Consider the following 12,142-nt stretch of genomic DNA (forward strand, 5'->3'; position numbering starts at 1 on the left):
CATCTAGCTCGTCCTGGAAATGGTCACAACAGTGTTTTCCTGGAAAAGCTGTATTTTCTTGAGTAATAACCTATTGTGACTGCTTATGAAAACTATTATTGTTTAATGATGTCTCATGCTACAGTAATGATCACAGATTTTATCAAGGATAACATACCAAAAAACAGCTTTGGTTGTAAATAGTTTGTTCATTCTGTGGTATGACCTTGCACTGAACCGTATCCCACTCTGATGGAGAGCAGCACCAGTGCTGAATTTATTCTGTTTGTAAACTATATGCCTGTCTGTGCACTGATAGAGGCCCAAGACATACTTTTCTAACCATTTCCATTCTTCAACAACTTTTCCTTGAAGGTTCTTTGAGTTCTCTTTTGATCAGACTGTATTGCATTTGAACACAGTTCTGTTGTTTAAGGATTTTATTCATTAAAGACGTCACAGTCTTAACTTAACAGTCAACACATGCAATAGTTAACTGTCATAATTTATTATTATTATTATTATATTATTATTTAAAACAATTCAGATCACATTCTTGAAGAAATATAGCTATTCCTAAAAGATTTACACCGATCAGCCATAACATTAAAACCACCTTCTTGTTTCTACACTCACTGTCCATTTTATCAGCTCCACTTACCATTAGAAGCACTTTGTAGTTCTACAATTACTGATTGTAGTCCATCTGTTTCTCTGCATGCTTTGTTAGCCCCCTTTGATGTTGTTCTTCAATGGTCAGGACTCTCCCAGGACCAATACAGAGTAGGTATTATTTGGGTGGTGGATCATTCTCAGCACTGCAGTGACTGACTGACATGGTGGTGGTGTGTTAGTGTGTGTTGTGCTGGTATGAGTGGATCAGACACAGCAGCGCTGATGGAGTTTTTAAACACCTCACTGTCACTGCAAGACTGAGAATAGTCCACCAACCAAAATATATCCAGCCAGCAGCATCCTGTGGACAGCATCCTGTGACCACTGATGAAGGTCTAGAAGATGACCAACTCAAACAGCAGCAATAGATGAGCGATTGTCTCTGACTTTACATCTACAAGGTGGACCAACTAGGTAAAAGTGGACAGTGAGTGGAAACGGTATTTAAAAAACAGAAATTCCTGACCATTAAAGAACAGCATGAAAGGGGGCTAACAAAATATGCAGAGAAACAGATGGACTACAGTCAGTAATTGTAGAACTACAAAGTGCTTCTATATAATAAGTGGAGCTGATAAAATGGACAGTGAGTGTAGAAACAAGGAGGTGGTTTTAATGTTATGGCTGATCAGTGTATATTTCCATGTCTGAGCAAATGTACACAAGTCCAAGTTCATTATACACAATGCTAGAGAGGATAAATGTTTTGTTTCGGCATGTACTGTACATGTGTTGTTTATTAAGAAATGCTTTGCCAAGTTTAGTGTGGAACAAAAGGACCTGACCTTAATCTTGAATAAACTGGAGCACCAAACCAATTTCCCCCCAGTGTTTTAAAACCTAACTGGCTTGGAGTACATGACAGCTGTTCTTACAAGAAATAACTTGGACATGGTTAGGCTTCAACTTACTCCAAACTCAGTGTATAAATAAAGATCAATTGACAAACAATAAAAACTGCGATCATTACAAGTTCTATTGTATTTTTCACCTAAAGGAACTAAAGAAAATGCATAATGGTTTTATTGTTCCCCTTAAAATGAAGTGGCTAAGTGTGCTGAACATGAGTTTCCGTCTGAAGCAATCGATAATCAAAACTAGCTGGAGGGGAAAATGAACAACCAACCAAGAATAAACAACCAACACAGATGCTCTGCTGTAGAGCTCCAATTACGCAGCTGCTGGTTTAACTTCCTTTGACTTTTTATCAGTCGAAATGTAGTGTATCTCATATTCATCTAGAAAATATTCCCTTCCTCCCTGTTTCTGTTTTTCTCATCAACCCCAGCTCAGCGGACAAGGCAAAATTACAGGTAGCACATATCACATCAAGACAAAAGGTCCTAAAGGGCTGGAGATTGCTTGCATTTCCAATGAGCTGAGACGAGGGAAGAAATGAATCCACCTGGGCTTGGTGCCCATACCACAGAACAGCAGACCGCTGGAGTACAGGTGAAGACATAGTTGGCCAAGTGAACAGAAGCCCACAGGCACTGCACGGGGTTAGGAATGGCAATGAACTGCAGCGGTGCCTTTTAAGGAAGACCAGACATGAGAATGAGGACATTAATGAACATTTATAAAGCACATGTAGCCAAACATAACTGTTGCACTGTATCATATGCCAGTCTTAGAATATACACGGATCAGCCATAACATTAAAACCACGTCCTTGTTTCTACACTTACTGTCCATTTTATCAGCTTCACTTACCATATAGAAGCACTTTGTAGTTCTACAATTACTGACTGTAATCCATCTGTTTCTCTGCATGCTTTGTTAGCCCTCTTTCATGCTGTTCTTCAATGGTCAGGACCCCCCACAGGACCACCACAGAGCAGGTATTATTTAGGTGGTGGGTCATTCTCAGCAATGCAGTGACACTGACATGGTGGTGGTGTGTTAGTGATTGTTGTGCTGGTATGAGTGGATCAGACATAGCAATGCTGATGAAGTTTTTAAACACCTCACTGTCACTGCTGGACTGAGAATAGTCCACCAACCAAAAATATCAAGCCAACAGCACCCTGTGGGCAGCATCCTGTGACCACTGATGAAGGTCTAGAAGATGACCAACTCAAACAGCAGCAATAGATGAGCGATCGTCTCTGACTTTACATCTACAAGGTGGACCAACTAGGTAGGAGTGTCTAATAGAGTGGACAGTGAGTGGACACGGTATTTATAAACTCCAGCAGTGCTGCTGTGTCTAATCCACACACTAACACACCACCACCATGTCATTGTCACTGCAGTGCTGAGAATCATCCACCACCTAAATAATACCTACTCTGTGGTGGTCCTGTGGGGGTCCTGACCATTGAAGAAAAGGGTGAAAGCAGGCTAAAAATGCATGTAGGGAAACACAAGGACTAGTCAGTAATTGTAAAACAAAAGTGGAGCTGATAAAATGCTGTCAACTTTAGTTATCAAAAACAAGAAAAAAATATAGAGATGAAGTGAAGTGTGCATATTATGCTTTAGTCCTTGTACAGTATTGTAAATGAAGCAAGTTTTCTCCTCCTCTTTTAGAATCTGGTGCTCTCCTGTTTAAGCATGCGGATTTTTGCCATCCCTCTGGCTGCACAATACTCATATCCATGGTGCTGCTCCTCCAGTCACCGAGCACTGCTGCCAGATATTGAGCTTCCACTAGAACTGGAGCCATTGGAGCGATCCTCAAAAACACAGATTTCTATCTGTACCAGTGCAGTCAAGAGTAAAAGCAAATGCAGATAAATTGCTACGATCATTCATTATCTATACATTTATAAAATCTGCTACAAATCATACATAATACTGTACATTTGATATAATTACTGATGAACACATCAGAATAAATTAAATGGTTTTTAATCTGAATTTAGAGCTTAATTTTCCTACTTAATCTGGGACAGTGTTAACACTTTAAGGGTCAACATAAGAAAAATGCTTTATATATAATGCCAGCTAAGATGCAGTGATATTTGGGATTTTTTGAATTTTTAAAAGGTTAAGAGCTATACTGCTTTACTATATTAATGAGAAATGAAGTAGTACACCATTAAGGTCTTCATTAGTTAGACTCTGTAGTCAATGAGGCACTCAGCAGGCAGTAAATCTGATAGGACATAAATTATGACCTGACTTCTTTTTTTTATATAAAGGATGTACAACCCCAAATCAAAAAAAGTTGGGACAGTATGGAAAATCGAATAAAATAAAAATGCAGTGTTCCTTACATTTATTATAACTTTTATTTGATTGCAGACAGTTTAAGCCTAAGATATTTATAGTATGATATTATGTACTGTAGAGGGAGAAATGTGCAAACCCCTTCCATTCTTTCTTTGAGGTACATTGTTTTTAAATATTTCAATCATTTTCTCACACATTTGTTGACAAACTGGAGATCCTCTGATCATCTTTACTCATCTAAGACTCAGCCTTTCCTGGATGCTGCTTTTGTACCAAACCATGATTACAATCACCTGTTGACATCACCTGTTTGGAATCACATCATTATTTAGTTTTTTCACCTCATTACTAGCCCTAAATTGCTCCCGTCCCAACTTTTTTGGAATGTGTTGCAGGCCTTAAATGCAGGAATGAATGTTTATTAACAAATGAAATGAAGTTGAGCAGATAAAACATGAAATATCTCAGGTTCATCCTGTCTGCAATCAAATAAAAATCAAAGTAAATGTAAGAAACTCTGTGGGGTTTTTTATTTGCATTTTCCATGCTGCCCCAACTTCTGATTTGGTGTTGTATGCTGCAGGATTCTAAACTACCTAGACATACTTTTAAATACATCAGGTACACAGTCAGCAACCAATACCCAATTATAATCCACCAACTGCACTTTTTCAACACATACAGCAAATTCCAACTGACTCTCTGTTTACTATGTATGCACTTTAGTGTCCACTTTGATTAACTACATTTAAAATAAAGTCACATAATAACATAGCAGAAAGATTTCAACCTGATATAACAAAGTAAAACGGCGCTAATTAAAACAGCTATTACAAGAAAAATTGTTTCAATGTTACTGAAGTATACTGAACGTATTGGTGTAAATGTAGCATCTTACTACCCACTTTGTGTACTATGCAAGTAAAAAGGATACCACTCTCATGCCCTTCTCAACTGGGTCAGTGATGAGCAGGCCTCGAGGTGCATAGATTTTCTCATTCTGCTCCTGAATGTACATGGAAATCTTTTTAATGACCTGTTGATGACAATACAAAGAGTTGATATATGAGGGTTCTTCAAAAAGTTTCCAGACTTTAGTTATTAAGAATTTAAAACAAATGACATCACTTTTCTACGCAGTCACCTCTCGATGCATTTTTCCCAGCATTGTACCAACCTTTTAATGCCATCAGCAAAACATGTTTTTGGTTTATTGTATAGCCACTGATGCACCACTGCTTTCACTTCATCATCACATGAAAATCTTCTTCCCCTTAAAGCTTCTCTGAGAGGTCCAAAAAGGTGGAAATCAGATGGCGCTAAATCCAGACTATAAGCTCTCTCTCAGTCTCTCAGACTCAACCAATTACTACTCCTCCCCTCCGCCCTCACCGTTTCCAACCAAAATATAGAAAAAGAAGAAGAAGATATACTTTATTTGTCATATATACATATACTGGTGTACAGAACAATGAAATTCTTTCTTTGCATATCCTAGCTTGTTTGGAAGCTGGGGTCAGCCATTGTACGGTGCCCTTGGAGCAGACAGGGTTAAGGGCCTTGCTCAAGGACCCAACAGTGGCTGCATAGCTGAGCCTGGATTTGAACCGCCAATCTTCCGGTTGATAGCCCAAAGCTCTACTCACTAGGCTACCACTGTCCCTTTTTTTTTTTTTTTTAATATAACAAATATATATATACATATATAATACAATATATTTTTATATTTTATTTAAAAGTGCGGAAACTTTTTGAAGATCCCTTGTAATAATTAAGTACATGTTGGATTGAAAAAAAATGAACTTAAATAAATATTAACCGCTTATCCAATCAGGGTTGCAGGGGTGGGGGGGTGCTGGAGCCTATCCCAGCTTTTCAATGGGCACAAGGCAACACCCTGGACGAGGTGCCGGTCTAACACAGGGCAGACACACATACACACACATTTATACACACACCCATTCACCTATAGGGCAATTCAGTGTCTCCAATTAACCTGACTGCATGTTTTTGGACTGTGGGAGGACACCGGAGCTCCCGGAGGAAACCCATGCAGACACGGGGAGAACATGCAAACTCCACACAGAAAGGACCCGGACCGCCTCACCTGGGGATCAAACCCAGGACCTTCTTGCTGTGAGGCGACAGTGCTACCCACTTAGTAAATTTAAATTCCATGTTTTAGAGTGCAACAATACAATGCATTTTACTGAGAGGGCATGGTTTATATTGATTTTTAATTTTGTGAGCACATCTATTTGCTTGTTGACTTCAATGAGGCATAGATAAGTTCACTCTCAACTCTGCAAAACCTGCTGTGAAAAGAAACAAAGTGCTTTTAAGGAGGTAAAGAGACTTTAATCTCAGTTTAACTAGCATGAATAAACTTGCAATCATTTAAGCATGATCCGCTGGTTCAACATGTTTATTTAGTAAGAATTTGTTGCCAAATAATTTCAAGCTCGGGGTCAGAGATTACAGCAAACTGTCTCCCGCAGTAGCTCAGCAACCAACTCTGCCATTATTGCCTAGACGTGCAGAGCGCCATATGTTCAGCATTCATGATTTCACTAGCAGTTCCGTAGTTTCAGCCCCATCTACTAATAAACATAGATCAACAGATATAAATATGTAGGTGATATTGAATGTATGTTTGTTTCTGTTTGCCTTTTTAAAAGTTAAAGCATGTGGTTTAACTGTCATGTAGGAACAGTTGTGGCCTAGTGGGTAAAGCTTCGGGCTATTCATTGAATGCCACTCTTGAATGCAGCCACTCTTGGGCCCTTGAGCAAGGCAATGGCTGACCTGTGCTCTGACCCCAGCTTATAAACAAGCTGAAATATAAGAAGAAATAATTTTGTTGGATATGAAGCCTAGTGCTATGAAAAAGAAATAATTATGTAAACATGGCATTTTTACTTTAGTTTTGACATGTACTATGCATTTCATGAAGAAAGGGCTTTTTTTCTTCCTACTAGTTTTTCTTAGATATGGCCGTGAAATACAAGGATAATGACAATCTATTTGCATCACAAATGACTTGTACTTATTAAATTGCAAATGTAGTTAATTCATTTTATTTTTTAATGTTGATTTATTTGCACAAATATTTAGAAAAGAAATAGAAAAAAAGAGATTTCCATTTTATTGTAAAATAAAGTAAGTTTATAAGTAAAAGTAGTGGCATATGCCTTGCCCTCCATGTTTTTGACCCACAGTGACCTCAACCAGGATAAAGCAGCTAGTGAAGATTACTGAATATATGAATAAATTAATGAATGAATTTTAAAACTATAATTTTCAAAAACTAAACTATGCATACTTTTTGAATATGTTGATATAATATAAATGATTTATTCAGTGTTAAGCCATGAGTACAGTAAGTAATCTTGATGCGAACCTTAAACCAGTGAACTTTCAAAGATGCAGACATGCATGTGCAATAAATGAAATGTAAATACATTGTGGCAGAATTGCAAATTAAACGGCAGCTCGTTTGGTTAGTTCGCATCCCTGGCGCTTGGTGGCAGAGTTTATTCTGTCTCAGTGACATGCAGGTTTTATCAACACATTGCGTTGCGTTATCAGTTGTGTATGTCCTTTTGTGTTAATATTGCTTTAATACTGTGTTAAGATTTTAAAGGCAGGAAACAATGTGAGAGGCGTGAAAATGATTATCTTGCTTGTAATGCTAAGAAGCGGCGAGCAATAACAATAGACACTAAAATGAAAATAATTAAAAGAGTGGAACAAAGCTAAAAGATTGTGGTCTATACTAAGCATTTTACTATGTGCAAATAGCTGTAGGACTTGATGCATAGGCTAGCTTGCTAATGGTAAGCGAGACAGGTGTTGGAGGCTCATGAGCTGGATGCTTAGGCTTTAACTTTGTTGGACTTTTTGAACCCACTCTCAGAATGACAATTCGGCCCAGTTTTGACAATCGCCAACAATGGAACACTGATTCAAACTCAGCACAAAACTTTAATTCATTCAAAACAGCCACTTGTTCTTTTCCTTATTACCTTGACATGTGTGCAACCATTCGTCTTTGATGTGGAAGATGCTTATCGGGAATCGTTCCACATATGTGCACCCTTTCAGCTCTATTCATGTGCGGCCTTCTGTCAGCTGGAGCAGCAAACAAAATGTTCTTCTTGGGTGGCAGTTTATCATAGTTTATTTCATATGCGGGTTTTCTTGAATAAATAATACGTTCTGCATAGCTTGATGAGATCTGAGTGGTGCACATATCTAAACAAACATCAACAGGACCACGTTTGAGCTTTCTAAACATGTGAAATGAGGGAAGAAGATGCAAAAGAAACAGCTACTAGAAACCTTTTGTGTATTACACGTCCCTTCCATCAGAACGATTTACAGTTAAAGCGTGACGATACGGGTTAATTATGTGCCTATTGGAATTGAGCATGGTACAGAACTCAGTGCCAGGGTTCAGATGTACCCATTGGCAAGCAGGTGCAAGCACTTCAGCACGTAGTCCCTCAGACATTGGTAAGCATGGCAAATCCAGGTACATCAAACCTTATCAGAAATTCTTTAGACTCAAATTCAGAAGCAGTTTCCATTTCTAGCACTGAAAGCTGTGCAGTCACACTCGACTGAGGTAGCATGTTAAAACTGAGTTTGATCACAACAAAACCACAAAGAGCTTCGGATGACTGATTTAGAATAGAATCTGTTTTATAACAGCTGTGCAGAAATGTTCAGGACAGAGTTGATGAGTTCTGATTGTGAGTTCCGCAGGGTAAAGGAAGCATATCAGTACCTTTTCATAACGTGTCTCCATGCAGAGAAATACAATGTAAGCTGATGCGCAGGCCAGGCAACCCTCCAGATATGACTGACCGCTGATCTTCTCAGCCTCGGCGTAGTAGTTATTGAGTGTCTTTACAGTATCCTCAAACAGCGTACGCTCAATCTGCCAATAACCATGTAAAACAGGACAAACAATTTAATAATGATAAAAATGTCAGTGTTGTCTGTTAAAAACATTTGTGTTTTACAATAAATCAGTAGAAAGTACTGATATATAAACTCTAAAGCATAAACAAACAAAAATCTAATTGTAAACCACCACTACGTACATTGATTTCTGTATTACCTACATATGCAATGTGGTCTGATTATAATATTAGACCAAGATTTTCTGATCTAACAAAAAAGAGCTATAATTGTCTTTATTGAATACACTCAGACACTCAGACATACGTCTTACTTAAAAACATTTTAAGAAATAATTTCCCTAAAGTTCAAGTGCTTCAATTATTAAAGACTAGATGTGAGTTGTAGAGGCGCTCATCCTTTTATAAAAAGATGAAAAATCCAAAGGTCAACAGCAATATATCCTTAGAAAGCTTTACAATGTGTACAATTATGTCTAAGTTCTTGTTTTACTATAAAACCCTAAAAATAAATGGTGGTTATCAGCACAAACATAAAAAGCTAGATGGATGATGGAGAGATAGACAGAGAGATGGATGGATAGATGGAGAGATAGAGAATTGGATGGCTGCATGTTTTTGTTTTGTTTGTTTATTAGGGTTTTAACGTCATGTTTTACACTTTTGGTTACATTCATGACAGGAACGGTTGTTACTCATTACACAAGTTCATTACTTCACACAAGTTTAAATCAAACACAGTCTTGGACAACTGAGTGTCTCCAATTCACCTCACTTGCATGTCTTTGGACTGTGGAAGGAAACCGGAGCACCCGGAGGACACCCACGCAGACACGGGAAGAACATGCAAACTCCACACAGAAAGGACCTGGACCACCCCACCTGGGGATCGAACCCAGGACCTTCTTGCTGTGAGGCGACAGTGCTACCCACTTAGCCACCGTGCCGCCCTGGCTGGCTGGCTGGCTGGCTGGCTGGCTGGCTGGCTGGCTGGCTGGCTGGCTGGCTGGCTGGCTGGCTGGCTGGCTGGCTGGCTGGCTGGCTGGCTGGCTGGCTGGCTGGCTGGATGGATATATGGATGGATGGATGGATGGATGGATGGATGGATGGATGGATGGATGGATGGATGGATGGATGGATGGATGGATGGATGGATGGATGGATGGATGGATGGATGGATGGATAGATAGATAGATAGATAGATAGATAGATAGATAGATAGATAGATAGATAGATAGATAGATAGATAGATAGATAGATAGATAGATAGATAGATAGATACTTTATTTATCCCAAGGGAAATTATTGAAATAGCTCTTTTACACACATGCTCTAACAAACTAACTAAATTAATAAATAAATAAACTATAAGTGTGGGAATATTTAGAAGCATATACAAAAAAATGAAACTAGTGAGTGTGTGTGTGTGTGTATTCCCATGCTGAGCAAACAAACCTGATAAGCAGGGCTTTACAAACAGCTGACTGTCTACATTATTTCAGTTATGTTATTATTCCACTAGAGAGAAAATATGATCTCATTACTGTGCATACATGCCTAAGGCCTTTCTGCATTCCTAGCTCCAAGCAATGTTGAAATGTACTGATTGATTTATTGGTTGGTTGATTTATCTTTCTGTCCACTGTCTGATACCATTAATCATGTCAAGCCAAAGCATGTGATTATGTGTGTGTGTAGTGGCTACAGTTAATTGATAGACTTATGGAAACTCCATATTGTGCTGTAGTCACATCTATGAGCCACTTACCCTATTGTCAAGCTCGACTGGAAATTTGGTGTGAAACCTGCAGATGGTGCCCTCACTGTAGTCTCTCTGAATGAAAACCTTGGTTACCAGTGAAGCAGAACGCCTCAGATCCTGAAGATTATGGAACTATAACATACAAGAATTAGACTGATCAAATATCTATCGATTTTACAATCTGCACTTTATATAAAAATGATGTGTGTGCAAGTTTACAATGCAAAATAAAAATATAAAATCCAATAAACTGTCCTGATATACTGAAATAACAGACGATGCAAAGAGGCAAAGAAAACCACAAAGCAAAACCACTACGTCTGTTATTTTCTTAAAACAGGACAGTTCCAGGGTTTCATATCACGTCATAGCCACATTCTGCTAATGAAAATAAATAAATAATGTTTTGGTCTTTTTACTTCCTTATAATTTAATTTCACAAATAAAACAAAATTTTCACTTCTAAATCTTTTAGAGTGCTTTGGTTAAACATCAGTGACTTAAAGTAACTTTTATTTTTCACACCCTGTAGCCTAAAGAAGGAAAATTAAGACTTTTCTCCTCCTGCTTTTCTCCTTCTACAGTGCATAATATCATTAAACGATTCAAGGAATCTGGATGATTCAGTGTGTAAAGGCTTAAGCTGAATGCCTGTGATCTTCGTTCCCTCAGACAGCACTGCATCAAGAACCACCACTCAACAATAGCTGATATAACCACATGGGTGAGGGATTACTTTGGCAAACCTTTGTCAAGCACTACAATACAGAGTTACATGCACAAATAACACAAAACTTTACTGTGCAAAAAAGAAGCCTCATGTTAACCATGCCCAGAAGCGGCGTCGACTTCTCTGGGCTCGGAGGCATCTAGGATGGACCATCACACAGTGGAAATGTGTATTGTGGTCAGATTAATCAGCATTTCAGGTCTTTTTTGGAAAGAAATGGACGCCGTGTGCTCCGAACCAAAGACGAAAAGGACCATCCAGACTGTTATGAGCAACAAGTCCAAAAGCCAGGGTCTGTCATGGTATGGGGTGTGTCAGTGCCCTTGGCAAAGGTCATTTACACTTCTGTGATGGCAGCATTAATGCAGAAAAGTACATTGAGATCTTAGAGCAACATATGCTGCCTTCAAGACGTCATCTTTTCCAGGGACGTCCATGCATTTTTCAACAAGACAATGCAAAACCACATGCTGCACACATTACAAAGGCATAGCTACGGAAGAAGAGGGTATGGGTACTGAACTGGCCTGTCTGCAGTTCTGACCTGTCCCCAATAGAGAATGTGTGGAGAATTTTAAACGAAAAATGCAACAACGACGACCCCGTACTGTTGCACATCTTAAGACGTGTTTACAGGAAGAATGGGACAAAATAAAAGCTGAAACACTAAATCACTTGGTCTCCTTCTTCTTCTTTAAGAATGTTCCTTAAGCTGCATTCATCTGTACTCAATTCTCATTAGTCTCCCTGTCCCTAATGCTGAGAGGTACTCCCATAGCTTGATGCTGCCACAATAGGAATAGTATTAGTCAGGTGTTGTGCAATGTGTGATAAATTTGATTTTCATCTCATCAAGCCAGAGAATCTTTTTCTTCATTTTCCTTTACAGTCCTT

General features: G+C 38.7%; 1 protein-coding gene across 1 annotated transcript; it reads right to left on the reverse strand.

The window, feature by feature from the left end:
* Positions 1-3,272: 3,272 nt before the first annotated feature.
* On the reverse strand, positions 3,273-10,659 carry golga7bb (golgin A7 family, member Bb). Its single transcript, XM_062995186.1, is given in 4 exon segments — positions 3,273-3,353; positions 4,766-4,867; positions 8,621-8,773; positions 10,525-10,659. Coding segments are annotated over 4 exon segments (471 nt in total).
* Positions 10,660-12,142: the final 1,483 nt, after the last annotated feature.

Source organism: Trichomycterus rosablanca, chromosome 5, assembly GCF_030014385.1.
Source record: "Trichomycterus rosablanca isolate fTriRos1 chromosome 5, fTriRos1.hap1, whole genome shotgun sequence".
In the NCBI taxonomy this organism is placed as follows: Eukaryota; Metazoa; Chordata; class Actinopteri; order Siluriformes; family Trichomycteridae; genus Trichomycterus; species Trichomycterus rosablanca.